This window comes from Bemisia tabaci, chromosome 3 (genome assembly GCF_918797505.1).
Source record: "Bemisia tabaci chromosome 3, PGI_BMITA_v3".
Taxonomy (NCBI): Eukaryota; Metazoa; Arthropoda; class Insecta; order Hemiptera; family Aleyrodidae; genus Bemisia; species Bemisia tabaci.
This window is the reverse complement of record NC_092795.1, coordinates 24,616,834-24,641,885: the sequence shown is the minus strand read 5'-3', so window position 1 is coordinate 24,641,885 and position 25,052 is coordinate 24,616,834. Positions and strand designations below refer to the sequence as shown.

Sequence of the window (25,052 nt, the reverse complement as noted above, 5' to 3'; positions counted from 1 at the left end):
TGAGCAGCGATTTTGTACATCTCACTCTTTAATTTAACTGATGAAGGCACATAACGTAAATAACAGACATCAACAGCTTAATTTATGTGAATACCTAGTATTTTTCTCTGCTTCTGAAAATGAGCGCTGTTCTGCAAAATGAAGTCATCTTTCAGGACGGAGGGAAGGTTAATTTGTTAAGATTGGTTGATGAGCTTGCATAATGGTCTTATTGAAAAAGAAATTATCGCAAACTGAATATTTTGATTTCAATGAGCCTTATCTAGCAGAAACTTTGAACATCTATTGCTGTTTACCGCAAATAGTTATTTTCCTGTTTGTTAAGAGACAAAGTCAAAAATAAACTTCCCATACTAAATGCGTAAAAGTTATTTTCGGGTCACTGAGAGATGGCTGATCATTGACGTGTCAAGCAATCATTGAAGCAGACGAGTCTCAGCTCGGTCATTTTCTAGACTGCTTCATCCATCATTTTTATATTGATCGAGGAAGTACCGAACCAGTCCCACGTTAATCATGCATCTTCAGGCAAAAAATAGTGTTTATCCTTGAATTTATCTGTTTCCTACCTACTTTAATTATTTTAAGAAATCAAGTGTGAGTTCTCTCAAAAATTCAACTATTGATACCACTTTTCGTGCACCATGGATGTTTTATAGTCTACCCACCGAATTGAAGGCGAATCTAATGTCCATTGCTTACCTCTATATCCAATACCTATTCCTTATTCACTCGCTGCTTTTTTGGACATGTTTTCTTCTCGTTTAGTGTCTCTTCGTCATTTACGAGGAAAGACCTTCGTTTTTTTTAGTCGGGGGATAAAAGTTAAAAACAATTTTTCGATAAAATTAGAGGACGACGATCAATTTTCAACCGGGCGCGATCGCGATGAAATTTAAATTCAAATCACGGTTTTACGTCGCTGTTGGGATGTTGCCGAGGAGGGGTTGAAGGGGGGGGGGGGTGTCAGTCTGTGGCGTCATTTTCGCGAATATGTTCCACGCCGCCTTATTAAGCAGCGATAGACTCAAAATCAAGGGTCGATTTATGATCCCGCCCTGCGGTGCCAAGTTGAAGAGAAAATGGAAGCCTTTTGTCCTTGCAAATTGAGTTGGATCCTACTCTTAGCACATCGTCGCCTTCCGGCCAAAGTATTACAAGCGCCTTGCAACGTTTCAAAATTGCTGCCGCCATTACATTTTTTTACAGAGAAATTGTTGGTTAAATCTGTTTGAAAATTTCGCTGAATTTTATCGGTAGTACAATGAAAATTCAGTGAATTTTCGGACAGCTTCGTTGAACGATTTCTCTGTAAAAAGTGAAATGGCGGCAGAATGTTTAAACGTCGCATGGTGCTTGTGATACTTCGGCCGGAAGGTGACATTATGTAACTATGCGAAGTTTCATTTGAGGTCAGAGCTTTACACGGAGCTTTACCTAGCAATAGAAACAGAGTTTTATTTTACTGAATACGCAAAACACACCCCTGTGCGTATTAAAATTGTGCCTTTGCGTAAAAATCATGCAATTTGCTAATGATTCACGTCCAAAAGCATGTAGATCTACTCGTATGTTTCAAGTTCTAAAAAGTTGAGACCTAACCAACAGACAGCTGAAAAGGTATACAGAACAAAAACTTCTTTTTCAGGCGCTTACTGAAAAATTAAAACTTGCTTTTCCAGAATCTGTGCTATTGGCTCCATTTGTTTTTCTATAAATTCATATTTAATAATTTTTTGTGTAAATTTGTGTTTTTATTAAAAAATGTCTCGCTCATGCGCGGAGAGTATTACTCATATTCATCACGAAGATAAATGTATTAGGGCCAAAACCAGTTTTGAAATAAATAATGTTTTCAAATCTAATGGTCAGGTTCAACAGTTTTTAATGATTTAAGTTCAATGAGTATAAACGGACTCGTAAAAATCAAAATACCTGTATTTTTCTGAGGCTTCATGAGTTTCATTTCAATCTCTTTATTTTCTTTTCCCTTGAGAATCATTGCTTAAAGGGTTGTGTGCATATTGCTTTATACGATTTCGCATTTTACCGCAGATTATACTCAAATCTTTCCAAAATGTGTGACTCAATAAGTGAACGATCCATCATCCCATCTTGGACCAAACGAATTGGGATTTCCAAAAAAAAGGAAATTTGTTCCGTGCCAAACGGCAACATGAATTTTGAACTGCGAAGACGCGGAGAATATTGTCAGCGCGGCGTTTCGTCCCCAGGGGCTGGGCCAATCCGGCGCATCCGACAATCTAAGAAGCCGCAAGGCAAGGGCGGCGGCGGTGATGGCCGGGGAGGGGGGGGGGGGTTAAGACGCCCCGGGGCGGGCGAGGGGACGCGGAGGAACGTATTATCCGCATCTTGTCTCAAAAACGCAGTTTGCATACCAAACATCTCGGACGGATTGTAATACACTCATCATTCATCATTTTTCCCGGGGATCATTCGAAGGAAACGTCAACCAACCCCCCTCCGACCCCGCTCCGACTCACCAGCCAACGCGAGTCGAAAACTTCGATTCATTCGTTTTTTTTATTAAATCATGGCACCATTCGTTTGTCACAATCAGTATTGTTGTGGAAACTTTGGGGCCGGAGCAAGTGACGTATTAAAAAGTCAGGATTTACGTTACAATGGGCCTGTTGCAAACTTTTGCTAGAGCAAAACTAAGAGTTGTTTCTTATAGATAATGCCTCAAAAATCACGATGAGCGCATCGGCAAAGTCTGAAATGCACTCATAACTTCACAGTCTGCGTAAGAAATTTGCGGTTTTTTGAGCTTCCCGCTTCAAAAGCGATACTACGGCACAGGTGAACATTTTGTAAGAGGAGTCGTTCCATCGTCGGCAATACTCATCATGGCCGACGCCAATCCGCCAAAACACGTGTGATGGGACGAGATAATACCTGAACTGGATTAGACCAGATAACAATCGGCGTGTTTTAACGTTCATGTTTTCCACGCCCGCATTGATTGACCTTGAACTCTCCTCGAATTACGCGCAAAACTGCGCGCAAGTGTCGGCCATGATGAATATCGCCGACGATGGAGCGACTCCTCTAACAAAATGTTCACCTACGCCGTAGTATCGTTTTTGAAGCGGGAAGCTTAAAAAAACGCAAATTTCTTACGCAGATTGTGAAGTTATGAGTGCATTTCAGACTTTGCCGATGCGCTCATCGTGATTTTTGAGGCATTATCTACAAGAAACAACTCTTATTTTTGCTCTAGCAAAAGTTTGCAACAGGCCCATTCGGTTCCTAGCAGCGGTGTGCCAAATATTTTCCTCCGATTGGATCTCTTTTCTGCTTACTGGTCAATTCAATTTTTTACAAGAGATCGTTTGTGGGGACCTTTTTGAAAATTTCAAGGAATTTGCCTCGTTCTTCGCGGAGAATTCACTGAAATGTCCACTGAAATTGATTTGTTATTTGGCAATAGCAGATGTGGCTTGGTTCCTTTCTGCTCAACACAGTCCCATTAGTGAAAGTTTATAGAAGTACGATACATGGTTTCACATCGACGGTAAATGTATCAGACCACGTATCGCGTTTACGGTGTTTAGAAATCTCCGTTCCCATTTTAGTTTTTCTAGGGAGAACAAATTAATATAATTCTTTGAAGTTTTCACTTTTCACAGAGTTTTCGTAGCTTACAAAAGAAAAATCAAGGAAGTTTTCAAGTACTGGTGTTGTGTAGCTTTCCATTAAAAAAAATAAAGTATGACAGAAAGTCTGCAACGTTGCAAACCGAAATACGTGGTTTGGTAGTTTCACTGTCGACATCTATACTGTAGGCTTTACAAATTTTCAGAAATTAGGACCGAGAGGAATGTATTTCAGGAAACTCACTCGTCAACAGAGAACACGATAGACTAACGACAGGATCTCTTGTGGGTTACTCGAGAATGAATGCCGGTTATAGGAAACCTTCGATCCGTCGATAACCGCTCTGTATTCCAAAGATGGTCTTGGCATGGGTAGTAATTTTTTTACACATAACCGAACCTCCAGGTTTTAAATGTAGAAACAATGAAATATCCACACAAAGTAAGAATTGAGATAGGGAATGAAAGCCGTACTTTATTTCAACCCTATAAAATCACCGTGGCACAAATGGTTTTGGGACCGAACAGTTTTCGTGATGGTGACTCTAAAACGCAGCATTATGCTTTGATCAGTGGCGCTGCCAAATTTAGGACTTTTTGCCTCTGATGCGTAGAGGTTGGAGTTAGTATTTATTGAGGAATTGATCGACATGATGATTATTATTTTACGTTCTATGCGGAGTTATCAAAATGAGGATTCTCATCTGAATGTAATAAGGTTTACACCACTGTATCTTTTTTGAAACTGGAAGGTTAAATATTCTCGCGTATACGATGCAGTGAAGAGAACATTTTAGACTTTGCCCATGTACTCGTTGTGTTCTCCAAGGGACGGTCCATTAAAACAACCCTCCTTTTTGCTCCGACTAATATTCTACCATGCTAAGGAAGAACGCCGTATAAACTTTCGAGAGTTGCTAAATTTCCTTCGACAAAATGTTCATTTCTTAGGAAAGTTATACATATTTTCTCCTGAAATTATCAGGGCTCTTCGGTAGAATTGCGAGCAAAAATTTCTGAAAAATTGGAATAAAAATATCAATAAGTTTACCAGGAAATTCGTGTTTTATAAATGGAAATTTGGCAACGCCTGAAGGCTCATATGACGTTCTTCCTCAGTACGGCAGTATTATTCACATGTTCATGACTCTGATTATTTGGCAGCGTGGCTGCCATTACAACCGGGCGGCTGTAAAAGTTAAGTTGGTCCCCCCGTGACGCCCAACGCTTGCAAAGTGCCGTAAAAAAGGTGCGCAAGGAGCCGATCGCTTTTTGATCGTGTAAAGGACTTTTATGGCCTTTTAGTACCGCGCAGCTGGCCGGATTCCTAAATGCCGTCAAGTGTCCGGCCCCTAAATCAAATCTGGACTCGCCGGGGCTACAGTTGGACGACAGCCGGGTCTTATGGATATTGCGCTAAATTTTCCGAAGAATGGTCGGTCATCGACTCAATCCGACGGCTCTGAGCGAAGAATCGTTTTCTGGGTGGGAAGCAAGGGTTTTCTGTAAGAGGCCCGCTATTGGATTTCTTTACTTGATTGCCCTTTTGAGCCTCTGAAACACACTATGGAAAAGAAGGATGAACCCTGATTTAAATAAAACCTACTATAAGTTAGGGAGCTACAAGTTGAAATGTGACCTCATCAATTATTTAACTTTTTGTTGTAGCATACTGCACAATTTTTCTAACACTTTATCGGTAATATTAACACTTTTTTCTATGCAAATTAAATTTTTTTCAAAAACCGATTATACTCAGATGACTTACTTTTTTTATTATTCTCTACGCACAATGGCCGTTTCGGGTAGGCCGCCCATCTTCAGGTGACTGACAAAAAGTAAAAAAGTAAAAACTAAAAGTAGAAAAGCATAAAAAGTAAGTCATCCAAGTATAATCGGTTTTTGAAAAAAAATTTAATTTGCATAGAAAAAAGATTTCAATTTCACCCATACCTATTACAAGCATGGTTATGATCTCAATAAGTTGCATTGTTCCGTAATTCAAAATCTCATAATCAAAAAAGATCTTCAGAAACACATTATTGATAATACTCAGTGATTAAAATGACCCAAATAGACCCTCTTATTAAAATGCAAGTGTCTCAAGGATTTATCGATCAGAATGAATAATACATGTAATCTCTCTTTTCTTTTTACATGAGCTTTTGGGCTTTTGTCGTATCCTTACGGCTCTGCTGAGGAAAAGCACAGTCTCGATAAATTAGAGGCTTTCAGAAAAAATCGACTTTAACCTTGGCCGGATTATATGGCGTCCTATGGACCAGTCTTATGTTCAGCTTCTTTTTTCACCCGCGCGTTTGAATTTCAATTTGTGTTATAATTTTGCTTTGTTGCTCTGAACGTGTAGAGTAAGAAGGGTGACGGTAAAAGCCTATCGACGGTGAAACTACCAGACCACGTATCTCCCCTGGTAAAAATTAGCGATACGAGCTGAGTTTCAAAATACCGTAGGAATTCTAATAGCTGGCTAGAGAAGGTGATAGAAAATCATACAGCTGGATGTAGAAAGCGGAGAAAACCACACAGCCGGGCCATACGAAGCGATAAAAAACTATACAGCCGGGCTATAGTTCCAATCAGCGGGATATACAGTTTATCGCCATCGGCTATAAAAGGTTATAAGAAATTGTGTAGAAATTCGTGTGCTTTGGAAATCATTACGTTTAATACGGAACCACCTTAATATTTACAAAACACACATTATATTTTCCTTTAATACATATTTTTTTCATCAATTAAAATGAGAATAATCCATACAGGGTGTGCAAACATTTCAAAATCATGAATTGAAAAACGCTTACTCCGCGAGATTAAATATTAGAGCCTAACACAAAGCGGAGCGGCGACGCACTGGCGCCTACAAACCTAACAGGGATACTTCACGCATTGCGCAATGCGTAAAGTATCCCTGTTAGGTTTGTAGGCGCCAATGCGCGTTTCGCGCTGGCTGCCCGCCCGCCGCGCCGCGCCGCAGCGTGCCACAGTGCTTGAAGCAACTATTTCACACCAGAGGTATTGCACGGTATCATATACAAAATTGAAGGCGCTCCAACATATTAGGAATGGCAGGCATCTTTCAAAAGCACGGAGCTTTCCTCGCAAAATAAATCAAGATACTACGGCCCAGAGAGAGAGAGAGCGGTAGTCCAAAAACTCACCAAGTCCTAGCATCCGTAATTAGTAACGTTTAGCATACACTTTATCGCCTGGCTGTAGCTTTATCGCCATCGGCTATAAAAGGCTATAAGAAATTGTATAGCCAACTATAGGAGCTATAGGAAATCTTACAGCCGGCTGTAGGTCTATAGTATTTTGGAACACAGATCCCACTGCCAATTTTTACCAGGGTCGTTTGCGGTGTCTAAAACCCTCCGCTCCCGTTTTATTTTTTTGAAGGACATCAAATCAATATTATTTCTTGAGGTTTTTACGGATTTTTCCGCGCACAGTAAGGAAAAAATCACGGAAGTTCTCAAGGATTGACGTTGAGTAATTTTCCATTTAAGAAGAAAGTCTAACAGGAAGTCTACAATATCGCAAACCGATAAACGTGGTTTGGGAGTTTCACCATCGCTATGTTTTCCCTACATTCTGTGCTCTTCCTTGGCAGGGCACTATATTTCTCGGAAGATCATGGGTAAAAATTTTGTCAAAGAATAAATTACTTAAGAGTCCTATCTACTCCGGGATACTTAATTTATCGACTAAAAAATACCATCTACAACAATGCATCATTCCATCTGTCATAAAAGCCATTTGTCTACCTAAAATTTGTCATTACCAAACGATTAGAATCATGGAAAACCCTCGCTTATTTGAGAACTCGCACGGCGACCACTGGAAACGAAGAAAAAACCCGACGGAGCATCTGCTTTTTTGCTCGTTGCTCGTAACGCTTAGTTAAGCACGAGGATATGAGCCAAATTTATAATTTATTTCCTCTGTTTATTTTTTTCGCAGGCGGAGATAAGCTCAAGTGCCTTGGCGGACATTGTTCATGCCGTAATTAATGGTACTGACGGCTGTTTATTTTGCTACGGCCATCCAAATTTAGGTAAGTTCACCCGTCTTCGGGCTGACCGCTGTAAATGCATGTGAATGTCGCTTTATATTGCGGAAAAATGAATTAAAGCGCGCCTTCTCCCCCCCTCCCCCCGAAGTTAATTTATACTGGTCGCATCTCCCGCTTTATTGCACGAGGTTGTCACGTGGCGTCCAGAAAAAATGTGATCTAATATTATAAGCTGAAACCAAACACAATTCTCCCGTGCTAAGGAAGAACGCTGTATGAACATTCGAGAGTTGCCACATTTCCTTCTATAAAATGTTCATTTTTGAGGCAAGTTATGAATATTTTTCGTTGAAATTTTCGGGAACTTTATGTGAAATTGCGAGCAAAAATATCTGAAAAATTGGAAAGAAAATAGTCATAAGTTTACCGAGAAATTCGTTTTTTATCGAAAGCAATTTGGCAGCGCCAGAAGATTCATACGGCGTTCTCCCTTAGCATGGCAGAATTTCAGATGGACTGTACAGCGATATTGCTCTCGTGTACTGCCGTGCTAAGGAAAAACGCCGCATATAAGCCTCCAGGCGTTGCCAAATCTCCCTCGATTAATCACAAATTTTCGGGAAAGTTTTTAAATATTTTTCTGCGCATTTTTCGGAGGATTTCGCTCATAATTTGATCAAAAGTGCCTGAAAATTTCTATTCGAGGAAAAACATTCATTAAGTTCTTCAAAGATACATATTTCTAGAGAGGCAATTTGGCAACATTCGAATGCGTATACGGCTTTTTCCCTCAGCACGACAGTTTACTTTATGCTACATAAAATTCAACGGCGAAGCGTGAATGATCGATTATCGATTTTTCCTCATTTGATGTTGTGGCAAAGAATCGATTATTAAGGTGTTCGTTGCGAACTCCCTGTCAATCGATCCCTTTCCACAGATTTAAATGCCAGATCAATCAATGTATCGTAAAGCACGCCACGCAACTGAGATAATTATTGACAAGATTTCTTTAAAAGTAGATATACTATGTAGAGACAACATACAAGTGCAATGTACATGCACAATTACTGTATACAAGTAGCTGTATTTTTACGCTTGATTAATTAAAGCATGCATGGTGCCTACTTGACCATGTCCCGCAGATTCCTGGTGCACATTGTATGTGTACTAAATGCTATGTAGCAGAGTGAGGCAAATTGTGTCCTCAGATGGTAACGCAAATTGCTCAGTACAACGAATAAATCGGTGTGGAGTCAAGAATGTCGATTTTAAATTTTTCGATCCCAAAGCTTCCCAATCCAAGAATATCGGGTCGAAGTTTCTAGCCAAATCTCACTCTATAGTATAAATCAAAAGAGTACTGCGTAATGCATAACGTCTTGGGCGCGAAACGTTCTGACCTTGTGACGGGTTTGCTTTCCTTCTTGAAAAGACGCTGTATAGTGGGACCATAACAAAATACGGATAGCGGACCATAACGGATAGTAAACTGTAAAAATAAGAACTAATGATGAACACAAGAAAAATTCTTGGAATGGTGAGAACCATGATAAAACATAAAATCAAGATTAAAGGATCAAACACCACAAAAACAACTAGGAGAGTTAAATGTTTCGATCAGGAAATAATTTAAATTAAAAATAAACTACTAATTTTGGAATTTACAAATTAGAATTAGATTCTGGAATTTTTGACTCGGCGATTGACGCACTTTACTTCGTTTCTCAAAAAAAGGAATCGATAACGTGTCTGTTACTGCTGGCACTTGTGACCTTGGAAAAATATTGAGTTATTCTTTTCGGTGAGTTTCAAAATTCTAAAGTAAACGCTTGGATACTACAACCATTTTACAGGCTACGACAGCTGTGACGAACAGCTTTCTTTACAATGTTGGTCCCAGCTGGGGACTGAGGCACCAAACGCACAGCCTCAATGTTGAGGCTCTAATTAAAATGTTTTGTCGGAAAAAGGTCCATTTCTTTACCCGTCTTATTAATGTTGATTAAAATGAAATACTACTCGCTAACCGAGCACGCGGTCGCTTCATTCATCTAACCGCTATCCTCTCCCTTCTCCATTCAAAATCCTCATTTCACAGCCTGCAAAAGAGGCAAAGGCACCCGTAATTTTTTCGCCAAACTGTTTGAGGCTCTTATTTACGAAAAAGTTGCCTAATTGCCTCGAAAAATTAACAATTTAACATGACTTAACAACAATTTATTCCGAAAAACTGCACATTTTTATATTTTGTCATGAAAATGCATTCAAAGAGATGCCGTTTTTCTCGGGTTAAATTTTTGCGTCGGTAAACCAATTACTAAATTGGCAAAAATACAAAGTATTCACCCTCAGTTGAAGTTATGCCGTGGAAGTATGCAACTTATTGCTCAATGAGGAAAGATATGATAATGAGGATGTATACCCTCGTTCTCTTTACTGTATTTAATTGAAAATGATGTGCAAAACATTCAGTCAAAATTAGATTTTCAAGACGGATATCAACGATTGTTGATCAAAGTTTTGTTCGATGGGAAAAATTTATGACTACGCACGTTTCAAATTGATTTAAAGAAAAAAAGTAACTTCAGCAACCAAATATTCTCGCCTCTCTGACGAAAGGATGTAAATCCGGTCTGAAAGTTATCCTGTTTTCCTTAAAACCACATGCTTTCTTGCAAGCTGATTATCGCATTGATAAGTATAAAGCAATAGACCGTATTCGATAACGGTTCGATGTATCGTTTGGTTCAAAACAATAGCACATAACCTCAAACCAAACTGTAAGGATTTAAGTTGGAAAAACTGAAAATGAGAAAATTCCTAACAATTTCACTTTAAATTGGCATTAGGTACGCAAAAGAATAAAAAATCTGTTCCAAAAGACCCGTTCTCTCAGATTTCTGAATTTACTTTTGAGGCTATGTTTATATTTTGAACCAATCGATATCGATACAATCTCAGCCGTTTGATGTATCGAATACGATCTATAGACAAAGAGAAAATGAAGCGTCCTATTGGTTGGAACGGGTGGTAAACGAAGGAGGAAAATGATAGACTAACTATAGGGTCTCTCGTGGATTGCCGTTAGTTAATCTACGACGCACCCTCGCCATCCGTTGCAACTACCCGTCTCCGCCAATATGATTGCTTCATTTCCTTTTTGTCTTTTTTGTCTATTGCTTTGTCTATCAATTGCAATTATTAGCCCGCAAGGTTCACGTGAGATCGGAGTTATGCCCCCATATTTCGGACGAACAACGGTATTTAAACGCAATTTGCCTACGCAGAAAAGCGTTTTTATCAACGAGTCAAAAGTTGTATGTAATGCAGTTGACTCATCGGCCTATTCAGATTCTGTCAACCGTATTGTTTGTGAGGTGACGACCACTGATCATTCAAAAAAAAAAAAGAGCTTAATACTTCGTCGTAGAACTCTGGTTAATTTCAATTTGTGTAGCCATTTGTACTGCATTTTGCAATTTTGAGCTATAAATTCTGGCTCATCTGAAAAAATACTTACGTGCATGGGGAAACTAATGCACATACGTTGTTTTTAAACTGGGCCGGAATTTATAGTTCCTTATTGCAAAATGTAGTCCATTTGGCATCTACTGCCATCGGTTTTCTGCGTTTTCAATCGTGATCAGCGCGCGTCTTTGATTAAAAAACAACGGTGAATGGAGATTGAAGAGTGTGGCTGGAGGGGGAGGATCTCTTTGTTTTTAATGGGGGTGGTCGGGGGAGTTGCTAAGACGCGGTTGACAACCCTTTCTGACGGCGGCGCTATAGCTTTTGATCGCTGTTATTTGCCCGGGAAAACGTCTTTTGAGGACATAAAATACCTCCAGGAAAAAAAAGATGAATCCTCAAGGAATTCCCAAACGTAAAGGAAATTGAGAGCTTTCTGGCCAGCTTCGCGGCCAAATCAAACGCTGATATGAACAAAGAAAATCTATTTTAAGTCAAAACAAGTTGGTTATTCCTTTTTTTCAATGAAGTTTTTCATTTACAGTTTTGCTACCACTCTGGTGTATCAATAATTTCTAAACTGACAATTAGTCGAGTCATTATTTTTAATTTAATGCGTTTCGATAACATCCCTCGGATTTTTGGCTGGTTGCGCTTGTGGCCCTTCAAGAACCACTCCATATAAAACAAACGGAAACAAACACAGTTCAAAAATAGAACCACTTGGTTCGCCACTTGGTTTGAAGTAAAGGACGCGCGTTGATGACGGCGCAGAGATACAACTATTCGTGCTTGATGGATGTCTGGGTTGCGTCTGCAAAATTGAAGGCGCGATGGTACGATGCGTGAACTCTCAATGCTCCGCTCTATGTTAATTGCTAAGAAAATGGTGTACCTTAGATGCGGAAGTAGAGTCAATAAAAAACGAGACCCGAATACGTCTATCCTGTTATCGGCTGTGTTGATGCATGATTTCTTATTTTCATTTTTTATTTAATATCTGATTCTTTGTTTAGTATGTATTTGTGGATTTATATCGAAAGCTCATATATGTAACGGCCCCATATACCCGCAGTTTGTTTGCATTTAGTGAGACTCGGTTCAATTAGACCCGGACTGGGTATCTAAGAATTAAAAGAGTTAGATCGTAGAACTTCGGAAGTTTCCATACTTCAAGTAATTTGTGCTAAAAGGGCTCCAATTGAACTCCGAAATTGTTCGACTTGCTTTTTTATAAAGCGCATCTATGTATCGCTAACATTTTTAAGTATGACTCTCTTCTTTGGAAAGTTTTTTTTGTCTTTGAAATTTTTCGATAAATTTACTCCTGCAATCGTCGTCATATCATCAAAATCAGTTTTTGTCCCCCGAATATTAGCTCACTGAACAATACGCTGGGAACTCTCTGCTCTATAACATGGAGGTCGGAAAGTCAGTGCGCCGGCCAGAGATCGATTTCGCTCGATTGGTGAAGCTCCATCAACGCGTTTCCGGTCGAATTCCGAGCGTCATTTCCGGTTTTCTAATTCGCCCGCGTCGCTCATCAAAAGCCTCCCCGTGAAACAAAAACAGAATGCCGGATCAATTCGCTTTGTTGCGAAGTTTGCTTTCCTACGCGGACGAGCCTTTTGTACGCGCTCCGTCCGTTGCAGATGCAGAATTTAACAAATAATATATTGATCGCTTTCAATGAACTGGAAACGTACCTGACGCTTAATTCTATAAAACTTTCCTATTGTTGAAGCTCAAAATAGATAATTTTTGTGTAACGGTAATGCTCCCCTTTTTAAATGATCCCCATGGGTCGCTGACTGTGCGATTGCAGAGCATTTTTGATAATAAGCTGAGCTTTAGAAGAATACACTCACGTGGTTGATGGACGTTTCACAATAAAATTACCTAAATATTCATGGATTCAGATACTGGGATGGGAATTGATCCGAAGGCACCTGAAAGCGCTCCGAAGATAACAAAATGTGATAAAAATTTGACGTTCAATTTTGACTTGATGAAAGAAAAGCACACGCTTAGGAAAAAGATAATGACGGAAATAAAAGTTACATATGCCAAACTATATTAATGGCTCTTTATCGGTGACCAAGTCGCTTAATTCGTTATTTAACCTAGTTATTTGGTCGGATAAGTGTGAAACCTCTCAAGTAACTATAAAACCATATTGATCTGTCCAGTGAATAGTTTTCAAAAGTTACGTATTTTCAACGTTATAGTCATGTGTATATTGTTAGCTGTCCTGATCTATTGAGCTTGTGTATTTTTTCCAAATTCCCAATTTCAGTAGATATATTTTGTATATACCACATTATTATGGTCCCAACAACTATCGTTGCTTGGTTTGCCAGTGTGGGGTCTCTGAAATACTTAGTCTTACTAAACAAGTTAAACATCCAGGTATATCTACAATGGCTTAGTGAAGGAACCGAGAAAATTCCTTTATTGATGTTTCCAATATACTAGAGGCTCTGTTTCTCTCTGGCTACCCCTTCACATTTACATATTCATCTTCAATATTTTTACGAGGCGAGCGCACAGCAATGCGCGAACGAATGGTGACAGGTGCGAGGGAGTGGGGGTTTACCTGCGCTCGAAATGACATGGATAGGGACCAGGGGTGCAAAGGGGGTGTGAGGGGGGGGGGGTCGCAATTGGTGGCTGTGTCTGGGTTTTCACTCTCTGGGGGTGCATTACAGGTCGCGGCTGTAATATTGGTCATCGTCCCGGCTGAAATGACTCCTAATGCGAGGCCGAGCTGCCGGATGCGCCGCTTATAGTCAGAGCGTTAACTCGAAAAATAAAAATGGTCTCATTTGTACCATATTAGGCAAGACAGCGATACATGCTAACTTCTGCTTGCTTGTTTGATTAAGTTTTGACAAGTAACAAATGAATTTTAAGGCTGGAAATTGGCAGAAAAAGGTGCCAATTTGCACGAGATAGTGAGAAATGCTGCCCTCTACCAGGATATTTAGGACGACTGCTGTCTCACAACTTTGATTTTTGACAAAGTAGATACATTTTGTTGTTTTATAGTGGAATCAATCTGTTCATTAAATTAGTCGAATTTTGAAATTTAGGTCGTTAGGGGCCGTTTAAGCCTGCCGTAAGGCATTTTGACTGACTGTTTGACTCCCCTAATCCCTTGCACAGCATCCGTAAGACAACTTGTCACACCTCCTTTTGCATGACGTAAGAATGGGTTCATTCCGTGTTTCATTTATCAGGAAACAAGGGAAGCCTGAGATAAAGCTGGAAAAATTCCTTTAAAGCTGCCTTTAAATTCCTTGGAAGCTGCGATATTTACAAATATCTAGGAGTGTTTCTAACCCAGGATGGAAGATTGGACCAGGCCATCAAGAAGAGGAATATGCAGGGTAGGAGGGCAATCGCTATGTTAAATGGAGTCCTTTGGGATCAAAGGATCTCCAAAGAGAACAAAAGAAGGATCTACAACGCGATTGTCAAGAGCATAGTAACCTACGGGTGTGAAGTATGGCCGATGAAACAGCGGACCCGGGAGGTTTTAGAGGCAACGGAGATGGACTTCTGGCGTAGATCCGCTGGTATTTCCAGAAAGGATCGCGTCAGGAATGAGACGGTACGGGAAATCATGGATGCCAAGCAGACCATCGTGCATGACATTATGATGAAACAACTCATCTGGTATGGTCATGTCCAGAGAATGGCAGGAGACAGGTTGCCGAAGAAGGTCCTTGACTGGGTTCCTCCTGGGAGAAGACGCAGAGGGCGCCCAATGAAAGGTTGGAGGGAAGGGATTGAAGCGGAAATGTTAAGGTGCTCAATCCCCCAAGATTTGTGGTTTGAAAGAGAGCAGTGGAGGTTAGGAGTCGTAGAGCGCGAGGGAGTGCTGTAAAGCGACTTATATGTATGTAAAATTCCTTTAATCGGGAAAAATTACTTTTTGTGACGGGGCATTTAAAAAATACGTAGCAATCCAAGTGGAGTGAGGAGGGTAGTTTAAGGAGAGCATCTTTTTTTACTTTTTAGAGGAAAGGGATCTATGTATAAAAGCGTGATGAAGAGAAGAGGGGGATGTTCGAAAATTCCGAAATTTAGCATCACGTATTTTATGAGCGTCCCCTTGAAGCCGTAAGAATGGACTGTGCATCCCCTTCCGCTCGTAACTCCGCGTAAGGCATATGACTTTACCGTCTTCCCGCTCAACGTAATGCTTGAGCATCCCTTCACTGCTTTTTTGGGTAAAACAACATTAAAGTTATGATAAACCAATTGCGGAAATATGCTTAATTCGTTGCGGCCCTTTGAAGCCGTAAGAATGGACTTCACATCCCCTTCCGCTCGTAACTCCACGTATGGCATGCTTTGGCCGTCCTCCCCTTCAACGAAATACTTGAACGTTCCCTCCCTGCTTTTTTAGGTAAAACAACAGTGAGGTTATGAACAAATGGCAAAAATATGCCTCGTTCTTTGTGGTCAACCATCCCGACCTCCTCTCTTCCGGACGCGGCTCTACTTACACGTGGCGACATGGGGATGCAGTTGTGCTTTTGCAGACCCGTTTAATTGGCGGCGCGGACTCCGAGTTCCTTCCGGCTCCCTTTACGATCGTTTTACGATCGTCCCCGGCCAAGGCCCCATTATGCCCATTATTCCCGAGCATGGTCATCATCGGCATCGTTATAATTAATATTTATTACTTTTTATTCGCCTCGATCTCCCGCCACACACCGTCCCGGAAGCTCTGCTTCCTTATTAAAATTGCTGCTGCACTTAAAAAAAAGAAAAGAAAAAAAACCCCGTTTGAGTTTTAGTGATGTGAGTATGGTAGTCACCAACACATTCTGTTGTAGCACATGCCCCTAGCTCAAATCGCATTGAACAAAGTTATGGTCCACGCTACCAGATGGCTCGTTATCTTTACCCTGTACATTATGTGTCAAAAATCGAGTATACCCTTGGGAGATTATACCCTGCTTCCGGTAAAATTTGCGATATTTTTATTCCAGTTCCGTGTCACCAACGAGAGTAGTATGTCCAAAATTGAATTTTTAAGGAAATGGGCCGAGCGGCCGATTTTATTGAAATGGTCCTCCATTTTTCGTAAAATTTTCAAAATTGATGGAAATATTAATATTCGCTTGAGTGATTGAAAATTGACGGACTTTATTTTCAACCATATGGAAAGGGTTTTTTTTCATTTTCATAGTAGGCTTTACTGTAAGGCAAGACGGTCGCACGTATTTGTCCTCTGCATTCTTTCGCGTTTTGCGTTTCGAATTCGAACACACGACACACAATCATTATGATTGGAAATTGGCAGAAAAGGGCGCCATTTTACTTTAGAGAACAGGACTCACTGGCTCTCCGCCGAAATCATACTCCTTACGGCTGTTTTGCTTGAAACAACGACAATTTTTGTGTACTGGCGGCTTCCTCATGTACGTATTGTGTTTATACCAATAAGACTTATTTCCAGTGATTTTATATAAATTGTTGTGGAGAAGATTGTCAAAGAAACTCGATATAAAAAATTGAGATTTATAGGTCTATTCGGTATTACGAGTCGCTTTATTTGGTATCACTACAGTATAGTCGAGGAGTTGAAGAGATGATTCAGCTGTCTATTAACTTTCGGAACACACTGTGTTTCTGTCCGTATGCTGCCGTTTTCTAGTTCAGCCAGATCGGCGCTTTTCGGGCGTCTGTTTTAGTGGCGTGGCGTGCATTGCGATATATCGATTGATCTTCCATTTAAACCTATGGAAAAGGATCGACAAACAGGATATCAAACAATAATCGATCTTTTACCTCAGCTTAAAATGGGAAATTATCAATTATCGAACATTTACGCCCCGCCACTGGTCTGTTTGCTTCAAGAATTGGGTGTTTTTCCACCGGACCTAACCAACAGGCTTGCAAAATTTTCGAGGAAATTCAATAGAGGAAAACTCTCACACGGGCTCACTGAAGAATTTAGAACTTTTTCATGAAGTTTCCCAACTCTCCGAACCGATTAAATTTAATGAATTGGTTTCACGGCTCAGCTATCTGCGTCATTGATGACGCGGCAATGGTCTGAGCCTCGATCCGTGCTATCCATGAGCTCATCGATTTCCGCACGGAAACGCCAAATTGGATGGTTTTACATCGGAATGGAGTGTACCATCGCTAGATCGGCTCATTTTCAATAACGCTGTATTTGACATGCCTGTAGAAACGCTGATTTTTTGACGCAATCACTTTTCATCATATCATCAACTTGATCATAAGCGTTTATGTGCTAACTATACGTTTACGTACAAACATTGTAGGTTTTGCACATTAATAATGATGAGACCTGTTAACCCATGTATGTAAACGAAACGGGCTGACAGGGCACGTCGTTATCTACCGGCCAAAGTATCACAAGCGCCGTCGTTTAAAAATTTCTGCCGCCATTTTTTTTTCATACAGAGAAATTGTTCAACGAGGCCGTCCGAAAATTTCACTGAATTTCCTTCGTGCTGCCGATACATTTTTCAAAAAATTTCCGAACAGATCCAACCAAAAATTTTTCTGTGAAAAAAGAAAATTGCGGCGGAAATTTTGAAGCGTCGTCGCATGGCGCTTGTGATACTTTGGCCGAAAGGTGACGACATCGTCCTCAGAAAACCTCGTAAATAGGGGAAGCTTGGGTTGCACGATAGAATCTTGAGGAGTTAAAGTGAAGGACTAGCTCAAAGACGAGAAACTTGCGGAAATATTTTATCACAGGTGTCGGATGTTCAACAGATGTTACCATTAATTTGAAGTTGAGCAATGAGTTCCTCGCAGCCCATCATTGGCGGTGTAATTGTTTCCTAATTCTATAAATCACTTTTTTCTCCTGTCGCTGGATGCTCCCGGGAACTGCAGCGGAAAAGTTAGCGCTGACATGCTCCACTGAGACGATCGCTACTCAAGAGAAAGTGGAAACTTCTCTTGAGGCTTGCCTCTTTTAATTCGATCTTTTCCGGGTTAATTCTTCGCCTGAGTGAATTCCTAGATCTGATAAATTTCCTTCAACTTTGTGCTCTAGGTTTCATGTTTCTTCGGTTTTTAGACATTTAAATACTGTAAAAACGTCCCAAAAGGTGTGCATGCTTGGCATTTTGTGGTATGACAATCTTGAAACGACAACTCAGAACTTTTTTTCAGAAATTTTTCAAAATTTTGTACAAGATTTACTCTAGTATTTCAACACTTATTAAAATGTGTGAACCTTTGTTTCTTCTTTTTTTTGAAATTCTTTGTATGAATTAGAAATCTTTTTAAAGAGTTTTTTTACGTTATCATCGCCTAGAAAAACTAAAAGGGGCTACTTAAAATAGAATTGTTTTTAATTTTTTACGAGTTTTTGATAAGTTCCTTTTAAAGGTCACTGCCATTTAGGTCATTACTCTCTTCGGCAGCAAAGCGTTGAGGTAATTATTGATTTTGATGAAGAAAGCAAAAGACAAAGAGGCCAATGGGAAAATGGATCTATCCTAGCGGCACTCATAGACGAAGGGGTAAATGATGGGCTAACTGTAGGGTTTTCCGTTAGTTGCCGTTAGTCAATCTATTACTAAACTCCTTCGTCCATTTCAGCCACCCTCTTCCACCAATAGAATCGCTCCATTTCTTCGTTGTCTTCTTCATCTATCGTTTTTATATTCATCCTTTGCAGAGCTAGAATAAGTACGGACATCGACGGTGAAATTACCAGACCACGTTTCTCGGTTTACGACGTCGCATGTAGGTTTCTCGTCATACTTTACATTTTAAGTGGAAAACTACTCAACGTAAATTCTTGAAAACTTGTGTGATTTTTTTTTTCATGCGAAAAAACTCTGTAAAAACTTCAAGGAATAATATGGATTCACTCTTCTTCAAAAAACTGAGACGGGAGCGAAGATTCTTAAAAACCGCAAACAATATACATAGCCTGTTAGTATGCCGCCCGCAGTGGATCGAGTCAATAGGAGGGGTCACACATGATTTAATAACTATAAAATCACACATTTTCAACAATATAAAATGATGATCTTTTCGATGTACATAGTTTCATTGGTTTTCTCGTAACATTTTTTTTAAGAAGCACCCCTTAAAATTAAAATCGTATCAAGATAAACGTAAAAATTTACCGTTTTTGTCAACAATGTCTTACTTCCTCCTTCCACTGTGTGCCATTCGATGCTAACGGTTCATCGGAAACTTTTCAATTTGGATAAATGTATTTCGCGTGGATGGGAATGCCACGAACAACGACAACCGTGCGCGGTTGATCTGTCGAAAGTGTCGAAAGCTCACCGCGGCGCTGCATAATTGAGGGCGCATCAAGCGACTCCGCTGAGGCGCTGATGGAGCTCCTTCCTTATTTATGCCCCGGCGCTGAGTGGCCGATGAGATACCGTTGAGCGCTGATCAATTATTCCGGCGCCACTCAGCACCGACCGGGCCGAATTCTCACGGCAGTTGCACGCTTTTTCCGCGGAGCTCAGCAGAAACAGAAAGTATTGATTTCATCGGAACTTGCTGCTGCTACTGCTTGGACTTTCTGAATCTGGGGAAATCTCGATTACCTAATAACGTTTTACCTCTAGGTGTCAAAGCCGAGTCAAATCTGACCCAAGGCTCGCTAATGCACTGAAAAAAAGTATGCTAACATCTACTATAAGTCTACTTGATTTTTTACACAGTGATACTACTTCGTAAAAATAACCAGAATTATAATAGCATTCACCAGAAGTCTGGTGATACTTACCATAATATGATATACGCTACCTTGGTCTTGATTTTTTACCGTATTCGTATCACTGTGTCTGAGTATGGTAAAATGTACAATATTTCTTTTCATTTTGCCATTGTCTCCACGAGACGTTTCATGGGATATGCTCCAGGAAAAAATCTTACTTGCGAAGTTACGAAAAATATTGAGTTAGTCAATACTAATCAAAGTGCCAAGTAGAGTCTTTGCAGAGTTCTAAGACCGACTCAGAGAAAAGTAGAAGACATTTTGTTTTTTGTTGCGGCGCGGTCTGTATGGGCAGGGCCAGCACATAAGAGCTTTAGATGTAATCCATCTATCGTAAAAAAGGAATTAGACATAAAATTGAAAAAAAAATCGAGTGACGGAGACTTTTTGTTGACAAACCACCTCAAGAAACCCCAAGTCGCGCAGGTCTGACCCGGGTCTTGACTCGACTATATCTTCTGTGAAAGTTATGAACCCGGTTCTTACGAGCTTTAGATACAGGAGAAACGCATTTGGACCTCATTTTTTAACTTTCTTTCCGAATCTGAGCGACACCTCATTCTCATTCACAGCATAGAGCGAAACATTGCGAGTTCGTGCCATAGCGCCTTCAGTTTTGCAGCTGCAACCCGGACATCCATCAAACACGAATAGTTGTATCTCTGCGCCGTCATCAAACCGCGTTGCGTTGTCTATTATTTTCGAAATTTGAGAAAAGTTAGGATCATGGTCGCTCAAAGTATCCTATGATGAGTCCAAATCAATAATACTTGGGGGTGGGGTCTCAAGCGTCTTAAAGCGGCAGAGCGAAAAATTGGTGTTTTGGCGAGAGTTTTGTCTTGTCAGGGAATTTTTTTTACGAGCACTCCTAGAAATCCCAAGCTGAGTCATATCGACCGAACTATCTCTTTTAAGGGATTTACATAAATATAACGGATGACGAAGAGAAGGGGGGGGGGTGAGAAGTGCTAGTGGGTTACTAAAAAGGTGAAAAATATATAAAAAAGTGTTTTTTACTTTTAAAAAAATAAATAGATATAACCCAGATAATAGTTCAAAAAGTAGCGAAATCTATGTAGTAAAACAGGGTAAATTTGACCCGACTTGGGACTTTGCGTATGTAAAAAAAAGTTGTGCATCTAAGGGTTAATGAGACACCAAACCACTAAATGAGCGTTATGTAAGTTTCTGAATCAGCCCCCCCCCCCCCCCTCACCAAAGAAAAGGACCAAAAGAGAAATTCAGAACACCAAGGAGATTTTTCAAATGCAGAGTTCCATTTACCTCGACGTATTCTTATCATATTGGAAGGAAATACTGTTATTTGTAAAAATGTACATTGTCTGTTTACCTGTTTGCTCTGATAATGATTTCGATGATCAGTTCTGGAAATTTGGGTTTGTTACAGGTCAAAGCGACACCATGATCGGGGACTGCAAGTCCTCAAGCGACTTGGGGATCATGCCATGCGCCATCTCCTGGCTCTACCGAAGCATCGCCGAGCAGAAACAAAAATCAGGTGCTAGATTTTCCGTCCGCGTTTCGGCCATTGCCATCGGTTCCGCCATCAAAGACCTTCTGGCCGGTCAAGCCAACGGTAAGTCGTGAATATTTCATATTCGTACCGTTTCATGCGCTCCTTGGCGCTCCACGACCACTAACCGCCACTGCTCTCTGTACATCCTCAAACCCTCCAGAATTTCACACTTGAACATTTTGGCTTAAATACCATCCCTCCAGTGTTTTAATGGGCGCTTTTCAGCCCTTCATTGAGGGAGAGCCCAACTTAGAACCTTTCGAACCTTTAGATGAAGCAAAAAATCCGGGAAGTTTAAGAGGCAATCGAAGAGTCATTATTATCCTTAATTTTTCCGAGTCAGAAATTTTTCTGTCAAGTCGGGTCCACGAAATTTCCTGGCGTGGTAAAAACTGACGATGTTACATACATAACCAATGACGTCATCTTTTACCGTTTTATGAAGTATTTTTCTTCTGCCAATATAACTCTTGCTATTCCTCTGTTCACCCCGGCGCTATTCCCGGATGTAGGACACCCTCTTTCCGCGACATAAGTATAAGTTCCATTTATGCATCCCTATTCCCTCGAGTATAACGCAAACGTGTAAAATTACTTTAAATCCACCCCTTTCTCTCGGAGGACAATTTCTCTGGTTTCCCGAGCTGCTCTCAAAAATCGTCGTTTCCTAGACGAAGGAACGTAACTTCATTCTAAGGTTGCAAAATTTACACAAACACCTCAATTCTGTTAACAATTCTGCGTCATTTTCGTCTAAAATCATGCAGGTATTCACGCGTTTTCGGAAGAAAAATCAGTGAAATCTTCAGTTAAAAATGCCTAGCAGTATCCTAGTAATAATAAAACTTACGAGTGAAACTTTCGCAACGTTGAAATGTAGTTGAGTTCTTTGTTCCGAGGAAGGACTAAATATGACAACAACCAGCCGCACAGAGTAATTAGAGATTCACAAAGACTGCGCAAAGAGTGAGCGAGCCATCCATCATGGGAGGTGCGAGAGCCGTGTGTGCTCGCAACCTGCATTCCCTGCACTGCTAATTGCCTACCCGGCAGGCGCATCAGCTCCGCGGCAGCTCCCTTATCTGCTACATTATTTCTGTGCTATTAAGACAAATGTCAGCCGGGGAAAATATTAATGGGCGAGTGTGCTCCGGCTCTTGATGCTCTTTGCAAACTCTTAAACAAATGCGGCTTGAGTGCTCTCTCACACGCTCTGAGCTTTGCTGTGTGTCGTTAGACGCTCCGTGCGTGTGGCGAGGCGACCCTCCAGGCGGGCACTACGCGACCAAACGGGGACGTTTTATGAATCTTTTCACAAAGGCTCGCTTGCGAATGGTGACCTAATGACATGATTTTCGTAGAACACCTACGCAGGTACACTGGAAAAAAAACACATTGAATCTAGAGTCCAGACTCTTAAAAACATCGACAAGAAAAAGTACTCTTGATTCAATCAGAATCTAAGCTTAAATCAAGAACCAAGCCTCTTAATTTAAGCGGATTTCCTGTTTGATTCAAGCAAAATCTGATTGAATTAAGAGTCGTTTTTTCTTGTCAATGTTTTCAAGAGTCTGGACTCTAGATCCAATGTGTTTTTTTTTTTTCCAGTGTAGAGTGCGACTTTAGAATGGGTCTGTTACACATTGGAGATGCAGTCAAGTGAGTTTACGTGTCACACGTTAAGTTGTAAGAAAATCACGCCGAGAACAGCAGCAGTTTTTAAAATACTTCTAAAATATTGCTGTGCGAATGGAAATCTCCGCATGAACTAATAAAAACAATTGTGTTACTTTTGGTTAATGTAGGGAGTGAAAGACAAACCAACCCAAATTTTGTGTTGGTTTTGTTAAATTTTGCGGTGAATTTAGCGCAGGAAACAATGGAGAGACTGAGAAACCTCGTAGTCAACAGAAAGCTTGGGCTATTTTGTGTTTTACTACCCGTATTAACCAAGCTTTTGTGTTGAGTTTTCTCTGTGTGGGTATTTGGACGTTGCTCTAGTTCCCGCGAACTGTCGATTCCACATATTTCGATATTCGCACAAGGACTCCTAAGATTAAATTTGGCCCCAGGTTGCGAAGAATGTGGATTTTTTTCTCGATAGGTTGGCGACGCTGGTAGCTCTTAGTGTGTGCGCCCACTCTATCCCGCGAAGACTAAGTAATTCGTTTAAGTTGTGGTCGAGCACTATCGCGCCAAGTCGACCAGAAAGAACGCCAAGCTTTTATTGGATTTTACGTCTCCTGATGAGCTAATTTCATCACGCTCTCCGTCGTGTCGACCATCTTATTTGTTTGCTTTCATCTTCTCGCGCACCACCGAAACTGTATTTCTGGTGGATGCCCTGTGTTTTGGACACGGAAGGGCTAATTTCGTAGTGAAGAGTCCAGATCTGAAAAATATGTGTTCAACAGGATTAGATCTTTTTCTAAACTTTTGAACCTTTTCCTTTTCCTCCTTCGGAAAAAACCGCATTGGCTCGCCCACTTCCCCCTCCCCCCTCCCCTCAAAAAATCCTCATTTTTTAAAACCTCAATCATAGTATTTAAGGAATGGTTTTGAATAATTTACGCATTTAGATTGGTGACACAAAAAAGGAAAAAAATATTTTTTTTTACAATAATTTAAAAAATTCGATATTGGCTTCCGTTTATAGAAATTTGTCTGAATGAAATGTGTTTAGTAATCAACTACCTCGTCATTCTCAATTATTATCACCTCTATGAAATCAATCCAACAATTTTAGACCATCGAAAGAATCAGAGTTAATTTTTAATTTTCCAACTCGTCTCTGCTTTTCCTAAACCACAAGCAATCAATTTCCTCCGAGATCGTCCAGTTTTCTATAAATAGAAGTTGATCAAAAATGAACACGAACTAAACCTACCTAAACTCTTTTAAATCCCATAAATGATATAAACTATCCTTAAAATTATCACAGAATGCTGTTATCGAGATTTTATAACGGCCGTGTCCTCTCAGTTTGCCTGAAAAACTGTCGGGTCCCACAGTCATAATGTTTACTTGGAGGTTTCCTCGTGCACAAGTTTCTCACTTATTTTCTTGGATGTCCGAGCAGCGTCGAAACAAAAGCCGGCTAATGAAAAATGTAATTTTGTACGAGTCGACGGTCCACGGTCTCGGCGTCGCACAGTGGATCGAGTCAATCAGAGATGTCGGACATGAAATATTTGACTAAAACTCCAAATTTTGATGTTCATTTCGTCATATTTTAAATTTAAGGGGTGTTTCTAAAAGAAAATTTCATGAGAGAACCAGTGGAACCACTTTTAAAACCTCAAAGTTTTTATAAACGGAGTTATGAGCCTGTAAAGTTATTTCAAATTTTGTCCGAATCTCCCATTGACTCGATCCTTGTGCGGCGTCGCGGCGAAAGGCGCGAGGGTCAGGATGCGGCGGGAAAAAATAAGGGTCAGTAAGAAAAGTTTCATACGCCTGCTGTAGATGATATCACGGCGGGCCTAATTCGAAACTCATATATCTCTTTTATCCCTTTCTGTATGGTACCCCCGGCGAAGAATCCCCGAATACCCTCCAACGATGCCAAATGAAACAAGAAGAAAAATGGTTATGAAGGTCCCAGAGTAAATGTATCATAACCTCGGATGCATTGTCCTT

At 40.4% G+C, this 25,052-nt stretch overlaps 1 protein-coding gene across 6 annotated transcripts in view; it reads left to right on the top strand.

The window, feature by feature from the left end:
• LOC109031169 (kinesin-like protein CG14535) overlaps window positions 1-25,052 on the top strand; it is a 192,767-nt gene that overhangs the window by 149,166 nt on the left and 18,549 nt on the right. For all 6 annotated transcript variants that reach the window (XM_072298057.1, XM_072298056.1, XM_072298055.1 and 3 more), the window contains exons 5-6: window positions 7,602-7,695; window positions 21,285-21,473. In XM_072298057.1, the coding sequence (XP_072154158.1) occupies window positions 7,602-7,695; window positions 21,285-21,473 (283 nt within the window). The remainder of the gene's footprint in view (window positions 1-7,601; window positions 7,696-21,284; window positions 21,474-25,052) is intronic.